This window comes from Colias eurytheme, chromosome 25 (assembly GCF_061535395.1).
Source record: "Colias eurytheme isolate Ceu_HAF_F1 chromosome 25, ilColEury1 Martin Lab GWU primary, whole genome shotgun sequence".
NCBI classification, from domain to species: domain Eukaryota; kingdom Metazoa; phylum Arthropoda; class Insecta; order Lepidoptera; family Pieridae; genus Colias; species Colias eurytheme.
Genome location: NC_143004.1, coordinates 1,411,196 through 1,430,334, shown reverse-complemented (window position 1 = coordinate 1,430,334; position 19,139 = coordinate 1,411,196). Strand labels below are relative to the sequence as shown.

The following is a 19,139-nucleotide window of genomic DNA, read 5'->3' as shown; positions in this document are numbered from 1 at the left end:
GAGATGAACTACCGTAGTGTTGTATTACGAGAAAAGGCGTACGAGGACGTACGATTGTCAGTATGGCCGTGTTAGACTTAAAATCTACGAGAACCTTCGAGAACCTCCGAGAAATCTACGAGAACGTTCGAGACTCTCCGAGAACCTGTTACTAGGCTGTCTGGTGCAGTCTGATACACAAATTCCTATAGCAGATTTCATTTGGTCGGTCCAGCGCATTGGTGACCTGCTTGGCATTGTTACAGACATTTACAACGAGGCTGGTGCAGAGCGCGCACCGCCTGTCAGTATGGCCGTGTCGGCGCAACGACGATAAACGACTACCCTCAAACTACTAAATAATTATAACTAGCTAAAGTTTACTTTGATCTTTTTAAATAAGTGGTTGATTCATTAATCAACCACTAATGAAATAATTAAATTAACGAAATAATTAATGTTTGTTAAAACTGATGAAAATTCATTGTAAAAATTCGAGTGGCAACACTCAAACTAATTCTTGTGAGTCATGGTTCGCTTTAAATACGAGCGCCCGATGGCACAGAGCACATTCACTCGCCGGCCGTCGGAGCGTTCGGAGCTCTCTCTATAATTTCCACGTAGATTAAAAAGGCAGTAAAATACCAACGGGCGTTCTACTTCGAGTATGAGCGCCTGCCCTGATGATGGTGACGTCAGAATTGCTGACGTCACTCTTTTGGAAAATAGCCTTTGGGCCCTTCTCACGTCATATATGTATGTTTATCAGCTATCTGGTTGCCATAACACAAGCGAAAGCTTAGTATGAGATCAGATCGTACCGTGTGTGAAAATTGTCCTGAAATTAGTTGGATAGGATTGAAAAATGCCTTACCTCATCCCACCGACTCTGAATAATAGTGATCCAGTGCTTTATAACAGTCACAGCGTCCGGATGCGCTTTGCCCAGGATAGAGTGAGCTAGCGATATAGTGTCGTCCTTGTCCCTCTTCTTCTCATCCAACTCTTTCACGAACTTCTCGTGGTCTCTCAACTGCTGTTGTGTCTCTTGTTCACCCTCGGGCAATTGCCCGGAGAAACGGAGTTTGGTTTCCGCGTCTGAGAGCCATTCTAGTAGCATGTTGACTGATTTGTGGAGTCGTTCCGCCTGTTTAAAAATATTTGTTTAGTTTGTGTGTGATAAATGAAGATATAAGGAAAACATATTATTGCAAATTCTTTCGTTTATGTAGATGTAAATATTTTAGATTGCTACAACATTTTACCGTCACATTCACCAAAAAATATACTTCTACTCAATAAATGGTAAATAAAAAAAATGTCTATTTCTATTGAAATCTATATTATTTCTTTATTTATATCCTTTTTTAACTGGAACAACTAAAATTAATTGAAATATTTACTGATATAGCGGGGTAAGTAAGGCAATTTTTCACAAACAATAGCCTTTCAAATCTTCTCTTAAAAAAACCACGAGAAGAGATAAAAGGAGATAGAGTTACCTCCTTCAAAGCAGTTTCCAACTTTTGCGCTTTCCTCTCACTAAGAGTGAGTACTGTGTCCCAAGCTTGTTTTAATTCGCTGCACTGCTGTTTTATGCTTAGTGAGTCTTCTGCTGGTACCTGTTTACAATAAATAAATATTTTAGTACATGAAATATATACAATGCAGGATACATAACGTCGTTTCAAAAGTTCAATTACTTAATATTTAGTAGCCTTCAAATAAGAAATTTTGATAGAATAGAAAAAAAATCTTGTTAAAAGTACAACCCGCTGCAAAGATTTCTTCTGCATTATATATAATTTTTTTTAACAAATTGGGTTCCAAAGAAATTAAAGTTTAGTAATTAAAAACATTATTGAATTCTGTACGACACCATATTTTACCTACACATTTAATAAAATCTATCAACTTACAGTAGCTTCTAGATCTTTTCCAGTCTTCATAACGGATTGCATTTGTTGTTCGCGCGAGTGGAGATCTTCCTCGAATTGCTGCAAACAATTTACACAATAATTTATACCAATTCTGATGATTATTATTAATTCTTATACTTTTATGCTGTCTTATTTTTGTTTATACATATTATACGTTATAAGTTTGAGGGCATGTATTTTGATGTTTGTAATATTGTAATACAAGAACTAAAATGCCCCATACTGCCCCGTACCTTATGCTGTTCAATCGGTACCAGTTCAGTATCTTATCCGAATACACAACAAAAATGCCCATATGCCTAACAGCTCCTAAATATGCCCTGCCTTATACCTTATGCTCTCTTATTAGGACCATTCATAGTAGCCAAAACCAGTCAACTCACTAAAAATGCCCCCATTCCTTATTAAATAGAACTGCCCCCTGCCCCATACCTTATGCTGTTCGATCAGCGCCATCACAGTATCCAAATCGCCATGTACCGGAGAATCAGCGGCCAATCTTGCATGCTGCATGCTGGTATAGTATTAAAAATGCCCCCATTCCTTATTAAATAGAACTGCCCCCTGCCCCATACCTTATGCTGTTCGATCAGCGCCATCACAGTATCCAAATCGCCATGTACCGGAGAATCAGCGGCCAATCTTGCATGCTGCATGCTGGTATAGTATTAAAAATGCCCCCATTCCTTATTAAATAGAACTGCCCCCTGCCCCATACCTTATGCTGTTCGATCAGCGCCATCACAGTATCCAAATCGCCATGTACCGGAGAATCAGCGGCCAATCTTGCATGCTGCATGCTGGTATAGTATTAAAAATGCCCCCATTCCTTATTAAATAGAACTGCCCCCTGCCCCATACCTTATGCTGTTCGATCAGCGCCATCACAGTATCCAAATCACCATGTACAGGCGAATCAGCAGCCAATCTTGCTTGTTGTTTGCTGAGCCATTCCAATAATGCTGACATCGCGTCTTTGAACTGTCCGGAGTATAGAAGTGCTTCTTCGAGACGACGTTGTCTGGAAGTAGGAAAATTAATATGGAAATACATTTAAAATATAAAACTAGTAAATGTAGATGCAAAAAATAGTTATTAATAGAAAACAATGATTATATCATGATATTTTTTCGGGGGATATTGCCGTTTTTATAAATCAAGAATTTAATTTGAAATTATCCTTATTCAAAATGCTGCATTTTATGAGAATTATACCAGTTTTTGATATTTAATGCTCTATTATATTTGTATGCCATACTTTCGAATTTAGCAAGTAAAACCACAGGCTAAACCCACCTTTAACTATTATAGAATTTTTATTCTTAAATATAGCAAGACGTATATAGCCACAGTATAACACAACAACCAGTAACTCACCTGTCCACAGCCTTCGAGCAAACGGTGGTCCATTTGGACTTGAGGTCCGCGAGCATTTCCCGTAACACCGGCTCGTCGCTCTTGGGCGCGCGGTCCTTGAGCGCTTTGCCGGTCTTGCTGGTCTGGTCGTACGCGGGCTGCTTGGACGCGAGAGCCTTTTGGTACTCGCGGTGTTTTGTTAGTCTGTGGGGAAACATTTTTGTATAAGTATTATGCACGGGTAAATGCAAATATTTCTTTTATTTTTCTTGACTAAGTGAAGCAAGGTAAAAAATTCTATAGCTTATGGTAAGCTACATCACTGCAAAGTATCATCAAAATCCATTAAGTATTTTTCGCGTAAGAATGAAACATAAATGCATGTATTTTTAAATACCTTCAAAAAATTTAATTTCGTTAGTAAGTTAAGTAAGAGGAATATGTTACCTCTTTTATTGGTTTTTACTTCAATTTACAATTTAAATTCATAAGAAAAGTATATAAAAATATATAATATTTACCTCTGTTTGATCTTCTCTGGGTCGTTGACGTTCGCTTCAGAGTTCAATTGGTCGAGTTGTTGTTCCGTATCGTTCAACCAGTTCATTAAATTATTCCTGGATTAAAAACATAAATTTAACTTTGATTACAGTCAAAGATAAATGAATCTTTTGGGATTAGAAGGCGGGTTAGTGGGTATTCTGTCCACTTCACCACTAGATGTCGTTGTATTACGTACAGAAATCTGCTAATTTTGTCCCTACATTGCATTTATTAAATTATTTCATTTAAATATCTGGAAATATATCTTGAACATCATTGCCCAATTTTGAATATTCGACCAATTTTTAAATATTTTTCATCCGCGCACGTTTTTCTAACTCAAATATCCGTTGGAACTTTAATTTTTTTTAACCCTCTTTCGTTCGGAAACGCTTCTCCTATCTTTTCTTCACTTACCACATATCCGCAAACTCCTTAGCCTCCTTCAGTCCATGGTCCAGAGCCCTGGTCCTCTCAGCAGCCCTGGCGACCACCCTTTCCCATCGATGCTGTACAGACACCAGCAAGTTCTTAATTAAGATGACATCTTGCTTCTGGCTGAAGTACTTGAGGTGTGTTCCCTTTTTGTCCAATTGGAGCATTGTTTCTCGATGTGTAGACACTTCTTTTTGGAAGGCTTTGTGCTCTTCGACTTGGGCTGGAAAATTATGGTTAGGTTAGATGGTTTTAGTGTTAGAAATAATTAAAATTACCAAAAATTAGTTAGATTTAAACGTAAATAACGAATGTTTGCAAAGGTTAAAAGACAACTATTGTATGCACAGTGCACACTTACTTATTGCTCAATTATTGAAAAATGCAAGTCTCACCAATGCTTAATAAATTATCTGAATAAAATAAAACTTCTGAATGTCACAATACCAATAATTGTAAATTTAACTTTAGCACCTAATCCACCATTTCTAAACACATAATTATTGAAGTCTTAATCTTTTCTTGCAACTTATAGCGTTGGCTCATAGGCCTTCTCATTGATTTCTTTTGAATATGATAATTAATTTGTGTTTTGTTAGAAAGTTGATTGTTGCAATAGGAATGCCATGAACATTCGTTTAAAAGCCCATAAATAAATGATTGAAAAAAAACTACTCAATTTTTATTATTGCTAGCAAAAACCATTTATTTCCCTATAATTAAATAAATAACTTACTCAATAAAGTCTCCATAACCCTAGACACCGGTTTGGCGGAAGTCAGCGTTTTCTCAGCAGATGTGAGCCAATCGACAAACGCTTGTAGTGCTTCGTGGAATTCCGTCGCTTCCTTTAGCGCTATTTCTAGTTTTATCTTCTTGTCTGATGCTCTGTTGAAGATATAAAAATAGTTTAGGTATTGGAAATAGATTCTTTTTATTGGATCTGAAAATATCTTCGTGTCTAATGTTCAATAGAAAATTACACTTAAATTAAAGTGTTATTTTTTAGGATGTTTTTATAATAACTGAGCAAATTTTGTTAAGATTGACTTGGATAACTCTTTTTAACCGACTTCAAAAAAAGGAGGAGATTATCAATTCGGCCGGTATATTTTTTGTCCAATAACATACCTAGACGTGACATTATCCCATCTGCTCTTCAAGTTCTTCAAGTTGAGATGTAACTGCGAGGTTGGGTTCGGTTTCTCCTGTCTCTTGATGTACTCCTGACCCTGCTGCAGGACAGCTTCCACTTTTGGCCTGTTCGCTTCTATTTCATTGTATACCTCCTAAAATTAAATAAGGTTAAAAAACATTTTCTTTAAAATTTCAATGGTTAATATACTTGCTAGAAAACACAAATTTTGTGGTTAATGTTCAAGGAATACGTAAAAAAAATCATTCATTAAAAGTGACTTGTGGAGTATAGACAGAAGAGTGAAACCACTATATTTTGTAATATTTATTTTATGCCATATTTATTAGATAAGATAGTACATTATGTGGTTTATGAAAATATTTAAAAAATACAGGGTTTATGACAATATTTTTAACACACTCCTCTCTCCCACTCTTTTAAAGGTAACCAATCAACAAAAAAGACAACTTCTGAAAAAAATAAACTATTTTTTTTTTCATCTACCCTCAAAACAACATACCATAAACCGTTCAAGTTGTTCAGTGGCAGTCTCCGGCAGACCGCCGACCGGTTTGGACGCGACCACCACGCTGTCCACTTCCGATAGCCATGATAGAAGATCGCCGATTTCTGCGTTGAAGCTGTTAAAAAATAGAAATATATTCATTAGAAAAAAAGAGCGTGTGTGCCGAGCATACGTGTCGGAAGTGCAACTTCTTTGGCAAGATTCAAAGATACAAAAATCGTCGCCTTACTCCATGACGTGACGGTCTTGCCATGACGCGACGCGTGCAATGATAATTTCAACGCGCCTAAAGATTAAAATTACAGAGGTATTTTCTGTTGCAAGTTGCAAATGAATTACTTTTAAACGTAGTTTGGCAACGTTGAGAACTATTTTAGACAATAGAAAATACAACAAGTGTATTTGTACAGTTTCAAACGGCATATAATAATCTGCAAACGCATACTATACATAAATATGAAATCATTAAATGCAATTTAAAATATTTTAGGGTATTAATAAATCAAAATATTAACCTCTGCGCTTCTCTAAGCGCGTCTTCGAGTTCCGATTGTCGGTCTCTCGCCTTCTGTTGTAATTCGCGCCACTTTCTGTTTAGTGTTGCCAGTTTTTCAGCTGTTTCACCGGCTTCGTCTGTGCCTGTTACAAAAATAACGATATTTGTTTTAGTATCATGTTGTAAATTGGAAAATGAGCGTTCATTTGTTCTAAACAGTATTTTTTCGGAAATAAAAGAGCAATTAGCAATATAAATACTTGGGAAGGAGAACAAATTGCTTTTGAAAAAGAAATTGCAAGAGCTCCTTGACCATCTTGATACATTTTCAGTATTTATATAATTGCATAAATTATGTACTAAAGAATTATTAGTTGCAAATAGTCCAATTGATCTTAAAACAGTTTTTTTTTTTTACTTTCGCGACGATAATGCATATGAAAAGCAATGGTCGGTGTCATCAAGTGTAAGCTGTAGTTCAGTCTATAAATGCTATATGTTTAGTATTTTTTGTCTGCTCTGTATGTCGAATATCTCCATAAAAATGTCTCACCATGATGTACAATATGTGCGCCAGCTTCATTCAAAGTATCAACACTGGCCTGGTGTGCTGCGATGTCATTCACAACTACCTTTAATTTGGCCAGTTCCACTTCAAGGATTTGAGGGTCTCCGGCCACCTGGTCAGGAAAAATAAACTTCATTGCCATTTCACAAAGTGTTAGGTGATAAGGGAAAATAAACTTTACTGTCACTTTACAAATTTTTAGTGTCATTTCACATATGTATTGTAGAGTATTATTTAGGCTACATTAGATTATTGGTGTTTTGGTATAACAATTTATCAATTGTAGTTGGAAATTTCAAATGGTCCTTCGAGTCAACATTTATTTAATTTAATTATTTGAACAATAAATAGTGAGTACAAATGAATTATCATCATATAACATTACATTCATTAATAAAAACCTCTTTTAAGTAAGTTATATGTTATTCCTGACCATATAGTCAACTTTTTCACAACACTAAGTGTAAAGTGTCACGCTCACCGGTGTCAAAGTGTCCAGCGTGTCGCTTGTGTGCTGTATCCACGCTAGCGTGTCCCTTAACGCATGCTGAAGCTGTCCAAGCCTTAACAAAGCTCTTTCAAGCTGTTGCTGCCTTTCCACCATTCCTCGGAGTAACGCTGACCATCTTGCGTTCACTTCTGTTAGTGGTTGTTTGATTGCGGCCGCTTGTTCTGACGATGTCCTCTCTGTTAATTCCGCTGCTTGCCTGTTGGTTTGTTTTTTATTAGATTTTGTGTGTTTTAAAAGAGTTTTCGTGTTAGTTGTGGTGATAAGTTGAATGTATTGTATTGAATAAGTAATTTTAAAATAGTTTTTTGAAATGAGAAGTTAGATATAACTGAAAAAAAGAGGTGTTTAAGTTCTGGAATATGTTATTATTAAGTGTCGTTTTAAAGGAATTTTAATTCTATAGCATTGTTCTACTTTTAGTCAGTGTTAAGAGTCATAATTTACCTTTTATATTTTAACTAGCTTTCCGCCTGCGGCTTCGCCCGCGTTTTCAAAAAAAAACCCGCATAGTTCCCGTTCCCGTGGGATTTCCGGGATAAAACCTAGCCTATGTCACTCAGAAATGATGTAGCTTTCCAACAGTGAAAGAATTTTTCAAATCTGCCAAGTAGTTTCGGAGCCTATTCAATTCATACAAACAAACAAACAAACAAAAAATCAAACCTTTCCTCTTTATAATATTTGTATAGATAAATATATCAAAACTTATATAGAAAGTGTAACATGTTGTTGTAGCTTAAAAACTTATGAATATGTTTAGACAGGACACTACACAAGACAAAAGCTGGTTTATATAATAGCTTAACAAACGGTTATAGTTCCACACTTTTCGAAGCAGAATTAAAATATAAAAACATTCATAAACATTGTTTTCTAAGTTTGATTCATAACTCGAAAACTACAAAAGAACAACGATACGATTACACGAACATAAATAAATTTAGTTAATTGCATGCACGTAGGTAACAGCGGTGATTCTGATATAATTCCAATATAAATAGTGTTTCTTTTTTGTTCCCATACTATTGTATATCAGTAAAAAGAAGAAACAGAATTTTATTAAATACTTAATTTAAAATATCACAACTTAGTACAAAGTAAGGTGCATTTGACGACTGAAAAAATCTTAGTGATAAAGACAGGTAATATATATAGACTAGCTTTCCGCCCCGGCTTCGCCCGTGGTACCTACATTAAATAAATAAAAAAAATTATATACATAATTATTAATTAGTTAAAGCACATGGTGTGCGAATTTGATTATAATCGGTTAAGTGGTTTAGGAGTCCATTGAGGACAAACATTGTGACACGAGATTTATATATGTTAAGATAATGGTCATAGAAATATCCACATAATAGACAAAGAAATATTCTGTCAGCTGACTAAACTAAGTAATTATTTTTTTCAGAATCACCACCTAAACAAAAACAGGGAACACAAACGTATACGCAAGGTAACAAAACTACAAACTGGCTCATACGATACACAAGCGAAACACACAGTTTTAATATAATTTTGATATTTATCTTGCCTCATCAAACTCCTGTTGGTGATTGCCAGATTCGTGGAACGGGAAAAAAACGTTATATTAGTTGCTTATTAAAAGTTTTAATAAACTGTAGTTTTGGGATTGTTTGGTGCTATTAGTTTGGGTTAACCCATAACCTTAGGATACAAGGAGGTATAAAATAACGGGTTTAAATCACGATTTAATTCATTGTAAAATTTATATAATATAATATCATCATAATTCATAATAGGTCATTTTACCAAGGATAATAAACGTGAAGTTAATTCGTGCTTTAAACCAGTTACGTAACTTTAAGACAATGCATTATTTACTGAATAATTTTGCTTTACTCATTGTTTTTGGAATTGCTACCATATTATTGACCAATAAGGTTCTTTTTTAAATACAATACGCAATAATTTTTTAATGTTTCTGTCAATTAGATGACAAGTTTTAACTAAGTTTTCGAATCTATTTTAGGAGCATTAGTAACAAAATTTTTATGGACATTTTCAGAAACTACCCGCAAATCTATACTTTTAAACATCTTACCTATTCAACGCTTCAACTTTCACCATGTGTGGATCGACTTCCGTCTTGAAGGATGCAAGTTGCGCGATTTGTCGCTTAACTGCATCAATGTCGGATCCTAAAGGTCCCATTTTGGCGAATTTCTCTTCAGCTGAGTCGAGGAACTCTTGTAGATTCTAAAGCATATATTATTATGTTTATTTGTAGTTTTTTATATTGGGTAAGAAGGTCCAGTTTTGTGCAAATGTGTTGCGTTAATGTTTTTTTTTTCTTTTTATTTAGAGATGGTAGCATGATTAGCACCCTTATAAAAAGGAAAAGAATAATTCTTATGCAAAATTAAAAAGTTTAGTTCTACTAGTAATGTCAAAATTTTTTACATTTTTACATCCGAATCATTAAATAATACTTCTACAATCAAACAAATCCTAATACCTAAAACTTCCCCAAACTCTCTACCCTATAAATCCTGTCCTAACCAAAACTTACTTGCAAAGTGTCATGGAACTCCATAGCCTTTTCCATAGCATCTATAAGGTTCTCTTCTCTTCTAGCATATAACGCTGTGATATTATCCCAAGCGGTGTCCAGATCTTCGATGTGTTTCTTGACTTCTGGTTTATCTGGTTCACCGCAAATTGACATGAGGGTGGATCCTGTTTTGCGCACTTTCTCCACCTGGATTATAATGTGGTGTTATTGAAAGAAATTGTGGAAAAATAATGATTATTTTTCGTATTTTTAATTTGGAGTAAATTTGAATAGGTATTAGTAAAGTTCTGCAATCTAGAGACCTCTTTAATACAACAAGTCATTTGTTGTATTGACCAAAATGACCCGTATACTGTAAACTGTTTTTTTTTGCTCCTTACATTTTAAATACTCATATATTGCAGAGCTAAAAAAGAAGTCAATTTTTCTATATTTTTTCGGGAGATTTGCATTAATCTCCCATTTAACCCGCCTCGGTTGTATTTACGGCTCAGTGTGGTCAATTTCTGCTGCATAAAAAAGTATATTTGAAGTGAAAACTTCTTTAGCGGCGTTGAGCACTTTTTCTGTAATGGGTATAAAATCTTAAACTCGCGTCAGGACACGTGACCTGATCGAAAAAGCGTAAGACGGATACCATTCCAAAATATCAAACATGCTCAACGTTAATAATCAAGTTTTCACTTCTGCCGGCACTCCCCCAGTGCAACCCGTCTTTCTCTCTAGCCCATCTTTACCAACCTGCGGCTTGGTATGATCGATCTCATGCCGTATCTCCTGCAGCTGCAGCTGCTGGTGCTGTATGCGGTGCGGCTGAGCAGCGGGCGGTGGGACAGCAGCCAGCGTGTCTTCCAGCTCGCCGAGCTGCTGCATCACTGCTTCAAGCTGCTCCCAGAAACGCTTGGCCAGCTCTAGAGCACTGTCCAGGGACTGGCCCCGGTTCGTGCTCGAGCGTTGCACTTCGTCCCATAACCTGGATACGGAAATACGTATTTAAAAGTTTTTTTTTTTAATCAGTTCTCATAGCTTGGATACGTGGCAGATTAAAAACTCGCTACAAAGTGTGCGAAACGTCAGGATAATAGTATTAAATAAACCGCGTTTAAATCTTTAAGATTAAGTTAAAAAGAACCTACACTTTTTTATAGAAACATTTTTAAAATATCAGATGAAGTAGAAAAGAACTTTTATAGAAATATTTCATAGACCAGATTAAGCTGAAAAGCATCTACACCTATTTTATAAACATTTAAAATTAAAAAAGGTCAGATTCAGATCCCATCGCATGTAAAAATGAATAGGTACGTATTTAAAAAATAAGATTACGTTGTAAAAAGTTAAGTAAAAGGCAAATGCGCTTGCACATCGCTTGATCTTTTAATGCTACTTTAAATATAATTTTTTGAACACTCGTAAATCAGAACAAATGTTTCTGAAATAAAAATAATTGCAAAACACATTTATTGAAGAATCAAACAATTAAAGCTCAAATTTGTCACATTTTTTTTCTAAACCACCAAACTACCCCCATTTTTCCACAAAAAACTCACTTATTAAGCTTATCCAGCTTCGCTCTAATATCCCTAACAGCCGGGTCAGCGGCTCTCGCCTTGCCCATCACATCAGCGGCCGCGCGCTGCACCGCACGGTACGCTTCTTCTCTCTTCTCTAGATCTTCTATTAGCGCGTTGTTCTCTTCTATTTGGTCTCTGTGCAAGAAGATTTATATTTTAGTATATGGAAAAAAAATTGGTAATTGAAAAAATGCTCTAAATCGAAGAACCTCTTTAAAGTAGAAAATCCGTTAAATAGTTCGTATAGGTGATAATTACTGAACATTAAAAAGAGAATATTATTTGATTTTCTTATTTGTTTGAATTGAAGATAAGTGTAAAAAAGATCTCCAAACAAAATAAAATCTTGTATGAAGAAATGTATCACCGAAAAAATCCGCCGGATTCTAGCCTATTCAAAATATGCATTCATACCTATAAACAGGTTAAACCAATAAAATTTTTATAAAATTAGCTATATTTACTCACTTTTCTCAATACAAATGTAATAAAAATCACATATATTTGAACAAAAACATACTGTATTTTATGCGGGTGCGCAGACACAGGCTCAGCGTGTTGTAGCTGATCGGCCGCACCTGAGAGTGCACGGACCATGCCTTCTAGACGTTCCGCGAATACTGACGATTCTTGTAGTGCCTGTTAATGTAGAAAAAGTATTATTAATTATTACTTAACACGTCAAGAAAACAGCTTTAGAAATGTAAATATAAATGGATAAAAATACAAGCGCAGATTAATTCAAATATGTGTGTGATTCCGGTCATGAAGTTTTAAACTTCAACTCGTACCATACATTGAAAAAAAAAATTGGTTGTCTGTAAAGTCGGTTTACTGACGATAGTCGAACGTGACAACGTCTAAGGCCGATTGTGCTTCTCTGTCCGTTCCGCGCTCTCGCTTGCACTTCAAGCCTTACGGAACGCCTCAGAGCGAGGTAACGCCGCATGAGTCATGTTTTTTCGTGCGTGCAGCCGGCTCTATCGAATTATAAGACGTTGTCACGTCAAAAAAATTGAATTAACGATTCTTTTCAATTAAACCTAACTTGAACAGGCTATAACTATAAATAAAATGTACTGTAATCTTTAGGAGTTAGTAATCTACCTTACTTAGGAGGCTTATACAGGGTGTACCAAAAAGTAGTGATGAACGGAAGCTGAGAGGTAGAGGACCTAGAGGGCTATCCGAATCACCCCCATGTATGTTATGCGATTTTTCGTATTTTCGGAGTTATTACGTTTTTTTCAATTTTTCACCTATCGCCGAGTACGATGATATTTTCACTCATGCTGACGTCAATGATTGCGGAAGATGCTTGATTTTTTTTTTGTGTGCTAAGCTGAAAGATAGGCCAATTTAATATGGTAACATTTACTATCGTTAGATCTTTGAATGGAATAAAAAAAAGAATTAAATGGCAAGAAAGATAAAATTACCCAGTATGTTCACCACTTCAAGGGCCCGTAAAAAAATAAAATCACATAAAAAAAGTATTCCGTTTGACTTTTAAAAACTTGCTCTATCTATCAGATAGCTACCCTAAAAATTTCATTTAATTATTGAGAAGGCTTCAATCGAAAAATTTAAATCTAAATGTGGTAAGTGAAAAAATTGAATTAACATGATGATCATTAAAACCAATAAATAGGTGTTTAATTACCAGAAATTTTTAAAATAACCCCGCTGTTGCTCAATGCAAGTGCGACATCACCGTAAAAAGTTGTCTTTTAAATGTCTGAATACCCTTTTATCATTTTTAATGGTTTCTTCTGCTACTATGAATTTCCGGGTTATTTCGTCCAAATTGTGGCAGTCTCTCGTCTTTGTAGTATCCCCACGGAAAAAAATCAATAGGGTTTAGGTCGAGGGACCGTGGAGGCCAGGCTTTAAGGCAGGCGTCACCGGCGCATGCGCAGGCTGCAACGACCAATCCATCTTTCAGGGTATCTTTGCCCTTTAGCCTGGCCTGCACGGTCCCCGGACATAAACCCTATTGATTTTTTTCCGTGGGGATACTACAAAGACGAGAGACTGCCACAATTTGGACGAAATAACCCGGAAATTCATAGTAGCAGAAGAAACCATTAAAAATGATAAAAGGGTATTCAGACATTTAAAAGACAACTTTTTACGGTGATGTCGCACTTGCATTGAGCAACAGCGGGGTTATTTTAAAAATTTCTGGTAATTAAACACCTATTTATTGGTTTTAATGATCATCATGGTAATTCAATTTTTTCACTTACCACATTTAGATTTAAATTTTTCGATTGAAGCCTTCTCAATAATTAAATGAAATTTTTAGGGTAGCTATCTGATAGATAGAGCAAGTTTTTAAAAGTCAAACGGAATACTTTTTTTATGTGATTTTATTTTTTTACGGGCCCTTGAAGTGGTGAACATACTGGGTAATTTTATCTTTCTTGCCATTTAATTCTTTTTTTTATTCCATTCAAAGATCTAACGATAGTAAATGTTACCATATTAAATTGGCCTATCTTTCAGCTTAGCACACAAAAAAAAAATCAAGCATCTTCCGCAATCATTGACGTCAGCATGAGTGAAAATATCATCGTACTCGGCGATAGGTGAAAAATTGAAAAAAACGTAATAACTCCGAAAATACGAAAAATCGCATAACATACATGGGGGTGATTCGGATAGCCCTCTAGGTCCTCTACCTCTCAGCTTCCGTTCATCACTACTTTTTGGTACACCCTGTATAATTCAAAAAAGATTACCTACTAACTATGTGTCAAAAACTATTTTCCTACATACAACCTATCTACCCACTCCCTAACTGTTACATATGTACATAATATGTTAAATGTTCAATATGTACATATGTTCAGTCATACAACTGTTACAATACCTGTTCCAATTCCTGCTGTCTCTGCCTCAATTCAGCCCGTAAAGCGTTGTATCGCTCACAGTCAGCGTCCACGGTATCCCTTACAGCGGCTGCATCGCTTTCGCTGATTAGATTGCACAGCGCTTCACCTGTCTTGATCAGTTTGTCGACTAGAGGCTTGTGCCCGCCTATCGACTGTTGTAGCATCTGTGGGAGAAAATGTGAATAAATATAAAAAAAAGAAATGATGACACAGGAAAGAAAAGGCTGTATACAAAATTGTTGTGTCATCATGTAATAACCATGTTTCAATAATTAAATATGGATTTCTTATAAATAAAAGAAGAAATATAATCGACGAAGAAGCTTAAATATCGAGTAAGAACCATGCACATGTAATTTTTATTGGGCATTATAAAAAAGCCATTGAAAAACATTTCATCAAATTTGGATTGAGTAAATAATCGTATACAGGGTGATTGGAAGGTGGGTGCAAAGCTTTAAGGCGAAGCTAGTAGAGACAATTTAGAACCTTTTAAGCCATGGTTGTCTTAGACGAAGTCTGACTGTTTTTTTTTAAATAATTTTTATGTCTTTTTTACAAAAAATAGCAGTTATTTCACATTTTTCGGCTATTATGGCCAAATTAAATGATAATTAAGTTGTTATTTATTTTATTTTATTAAAAGAATGTATGGGCAATCCCGCAAAACAAGATTTGAACCTCTGTATCATAAGGATTTTTTTTTAAAACGTTTGAACTTCGAAAGGTGTTGTAAAATACGCGGACATTCGGGACCCTCCGATTGGGATATCGCTCTTGATACATCCGTCGCGCTAAATTTCCATTGCCGTCAGCTCTGCCATACATAAAGACAATGTCAACTCACTAGAACAGTAGTTATGTTACTAAATAATAAAAGATGTACCGGCCGGCTCCATTATACTCCTCGCCCCCATTCGACACAGAAAGGGCCTGCCCAAAAACGACTTAATTACCTTAGTAACTAAATCCATTTTGCTGTAAAAACTAAGGCGCTTACCCGGTTTTTCTATTGAACTGGACACCGAACTACCTGGAAATGACCTTATCGCTCGACGCGCTGCGTCCTTTGTTAGAAAAATCACCATAATTTAGGTCTCGCACGTGCACAATAATTTTTAAAATCATTTCAAACACAAGTAGTTGTATTAATCGATTTTTTCAAAAACATTAAATTTTCTCCCTTAAATTGGTTTGTAGGTCTTAATTTCAATAATTATTTAGATATCCAAGTAAATGATACCTTAAAATAAAGATGAATAACTAAGTATGTTTTCGAAAAGGTTTGATCGAAGCAAGCAATCACCCGGTTTTTTTTAAATGAGGTCTGAAAATGATATTCTTGTTTTTTTTTTTATTTTTTCATAAAGTTCAAACGTTTTAAAAAAAATCCTTATGATACAGAGGTTCAAATCTTGTTTTGCGGGATTGCCCACACATTCTTTTAATAAAATAAAATAAATAACAACTTAATTATCATTTAATTTGGCCATAATAGCCGAAAAATGTAAAATAACTGCTATTTTTTGTAAAAAAGACATAAAAATTATTTAAAAAAAAAAAACAGTCAGACTTCGTCTAAGACAACCATGGCTTAAAAGGTTCTAAATTGTCTCTACTAGCTTCGCCTTAAAGCTTTGCACCCACCTTCCAATCACCCTGTATAACAATCACTTAGCGTTAAAAAGACAAAACAATGTTTTCAAACCCTTTTTAGGTTGAAAATTAAATTATTGGAGTTACTTACATATTTTAAAAAATATATACATACCTCGTTCTTATCTTGCTGCTGAACGATTTGTTCGGGTCTGAGCGCCGGCATCGCCAGCATTTGTACTTGCTTCTCCATGTCGTCCAACCATGACGATAACCTGAAAAGATATATACGTAAAATACACGATAAAGAAAATAACTTGATTCAGTAATTACTGTCCTTGTGTCAAGTACACTAAAACTGCAGGTTATTCGTTTAAGTTCAAATGCTCTTACATTTTGTTTGTCATATCGTACATCGTATCGTACATACATTATATTTATTTAGTTTTATAACAAAAAATAAGAAGAAATGTGTTACACTTTCATTGATTTATACATATCAATTCTATTTGTTATCCAAAGATCTATTAATTATAAAAAATATCCCCATCAATAGGACACTCTAATTGCTAAACACTCTAAAAACTTCTAAACATCACCCAAGACCAGTAAAATATTTTATTTTTCAACTACCCTCAATTTATATATCTTCTAGACTTCACCTGGACCTGTAAAATGCCATCAACAGCTAATGAACCGCACAGTATAGTGATTATTTATATTTTATTTTTAATGTTTTGTAAGCAGTTTACGTGTGGTGTATAGACACCATATAGATGTTGAGGACAATAAATCAAATCAAATCTATTTATTTGCTCGTATATGGTAATTTAAAGGCGTTAGTATACAATATTTTTATCACTTACAATACTATGTACCATTGTGTCAATTAAATTCTTTCTTTCTTAAAAATTATTTTTTTGCAACTACCCTCAAAATGTTCCACTCACCCATGGTGGGTATCAGCGAAGTGCTCTGCGAGTGGTAGCGCCTGCTCCAGCGCTGCCAACCTTGCGGCGCTCAGCTGCCCGACCTCCTCCATCATCTCCTTTAGCTCCTCGCTCCTCTCCCTTATCACTCCCGCTTCTTCTGTAGATTGGCATTCACGGAGCACCTGAAAGATGATATTATCGTGAATCAGTGAAAGTACTTTATGTGTAAATTGTGTTTAACGTTAAAAAGAACTATTTTCTTTTAAACGCAAAGCAGGTTATAGCAAGTGATACATAAAATCATGTAAAATTAAGATTGAAAGTTTTCAGAATAAAAAATATATGTATAAGGAAACAATACAATTGGACAAAAACACTTATCACAATACATAAGGAATAAAAAGGGAGCTTTTTCTTATAGTTAGCAATCTTTTCTCGTCTAAATATGAATAAAAACGGGGCTTTTTCTCTAAGAGAGCAAGCAATCTTTATCATGTTTTTTGCAGCTGTTTGGATACATAAGTATATAAAAATAAAAAAAAGACCGCGGTAAAGCTATTGCATGCTATGCCTTCAAGCTACACCTCCGCGCCCGTCAGAGTGGGGAGCGTGAGGTTTTTCGTTACTAAATTTCTGGGATCGATCCCCGCGCTCAAGGCCCGCGATAGAAGCTATGCAATAGCTTAAAAAAATGAAATAAACAGTTCGTAGCACACCTAATCATTCACTCACCTTCTTAGCCTGCGCGAGCAGATCCCTGGTCCTCACCCGCTGCGCCGCCACATCGTCGCACAGCGGGCGCAGGTCGGCCAGCTGCGCCCGCAGCACGTCTGCGCGGGCGCCGGGCGGGGCGCTCGAGCGCAGCTGCGCGTCCGCTGCGCGCAGCCACTCCACTAGCTCCTCCATGTCGCCCACTACTTCTAGCGAGCGCTGTGGGGAATATATTTATTAAAGTGAAACTTTTATTACATCGTCTCAAACTGTTTGGTCTGTGTAGCGCATGTCGCGTGTATCGCGGCTGCCGAGTAGGTATACCTACTCGGCAGCCGACCTTCACGCGACATGCGCTACACAAAGCAGTGTTCGGAACCGTTCGAACAGTTTCACTTTTACCGTGGTATCATAAAACCACACAACATTTTTTTTATTTATTTATTTAACTCTTTAATAGTTGTACAGAAGCCTTAGAACTACTTACACAATACACGTAGAACAGAGTACAACTATTTTGGCGGCCTTATCACTTAATAGTGATCTCTTCCAGGCAATCACGGTAAAAGGTAAACGAGCAAAATGATCACTAATTGGCGGGACGAGAACAGAAAAAGAATAATTAATAGCAAGAAAACAAAAAATAATAATATATATCTACCTTAAATAATACATATATATTGTGTGAATAGAAGAATTTTGATATATTATTCACTACTCCTAGGGAACGCCATGGGGAAATAGTTGTGAATAGGAGAATTTTGATTTATAATTATCAAAAGAGTGTAGAGATCAGATAAATAGGTGCACTAACATATTTTTCAAATGAAATTAAAATTAATGTCTAAAAGATTCAGGGGCACGGAATACATACGAATATATAACATCACTACATACTACATAGTATAAAACAAAGTCCCTTTTTCTGTCCCTATGTCCCTTTGTATGCTTAAATCTTTAAAACTACGCAACGGATTTTGATGCGGTTTTTTTTATTGGATAGAGTGATTCAAGAGGAAGGTTTTAGTATATAATATATCAGATTTTAGACAAAGCGGGCGAAACCGCGAGCGGTAAACTAGTTTAAATATAAAATATAAATATTTCAGGACAATTTTCACACACGGCACGATCTGATCCCATACTAAGCTTTCGCTTGTGTTACGGAAACCAGATGGCTCATAAACAATACATATATAATTTTAAATAAATACTTATATAAATATTATGACCCAGACACAGAGCAAACATCTATGTTCATCACACAAATATTTGCCCGGGGTAGGAATCGAACCCACGAACTCTGGCTTGGAACGCAGGACCACTACTAACCAAGCCAACCGGTCAGTCAAAATATATTTAGTGAATAGAAGAAATTTGATATATTATTCACTACTTCTA

The 19,139-nt window shown here is 35.6% G+C and overlaps 2 protein-coding genes across 2 annotated transcripts in view; both read right to left on the bottom strand.

Moving 5' to 3' along the window:
• The window catches only part of LOC149897438 (coiled-coil-helix-coiled-coil-helix domain-containing protein 7), a 78,264-nt gene extending 65,380 nt beyond the window's left edge, over window positions 1-12,884 (bottom strand). Inside the window, exon 1 of the mRNA XM_090116090.1 lies at window positions 12,729-12,884. The gene's annotated coding sequence lies outside the window, so the exon portion shown is untranslated. The remainder of the gene's footprint in view (window positions 1-12,728) is intronic.
• The window catches only part of shot (dystonin-like protein short stop), an 86,905-nt gene that overhangs the window by 27,501 nt on the left and 40,265 nt on the right, over window positions 1-19,139 (bottom strand). The window contains exons 41-62 of the mRNA XM_090116091.1: window positions 17,760-17,957; window positions 17,046-17,209; window positions 16,271-16,370; window positions 14,478-14,663; window positions 12,123-12,241; window positions 11,579-11,737; window positions 10,770-11,001; window positions 10,026-10,214; window positions 9,558-9,712; window positions 7,463-7,688; window positions 6,967-7,093; window positions 6,433-6,556; window positions 5,912-6,032; window positions 5,385-5,542; window positions 4,990-5,141; window positions 4,236-4,476; window positions 3,797-3,892; window positions 3,297-3,479; window positions 2,781-2,940; window positions 1,899-1,976; window positions 1,482-1,601; window positions 854-1,126 (exon numbers count right to left, since the gene is read on the bottom strand). Coding sequence (XP_089972217.1) covers window positions 854-1,126; window positions 1,482-1,601; window positions 1,899-1,976; window positions 2,781-2,940; window positions 3,297-3,479; window positions 3,797-3,892; window positions 4,236-4,476; window positions 4,990-5,141; window positions 5,385-5,542; window positions 5,912-6,032; window positions 6,433-6,556; window positions 6,967-7,093; window positions 7,463-7,688; window positions 9,558-9,712; window positions 10,026-10,214; window positions 10,770-11,001; window positions 11,579-11,737; window positions 12,123-12,241; window positions 14,478-14,663; window positions 16,271-16,370; window positions 17,046-17,209; window positions 17,760-17,957 — 3,561 coding nt within the window. The remainder of the gene's footprint in view (window positions 1-853; window positions 1,127-1,481; window positions 1,602-1,898; window positions 1,977-2,780; window positions 2,941-3,296; window positions 3,480-3,796; window positions 3,893-4,235; window positions 4,477-4,989; window positions 5,142-5,384; window positions 5,543-5,911; window positions 6,033-6,432; window positions 6,557-6,966; window positions 7,094-7,462; window positions 7,689-9,557; window positions 9,713-10,025; window positions 10,215-10,769; window positions 11,002-11,578; window positions 11,738-12,122; window positions 12,242-14,477; window positions 14,664-16,270; window positions 16,371-17,045; window positions 17,210-17,759; window positions 17,958-19,139) is intronic.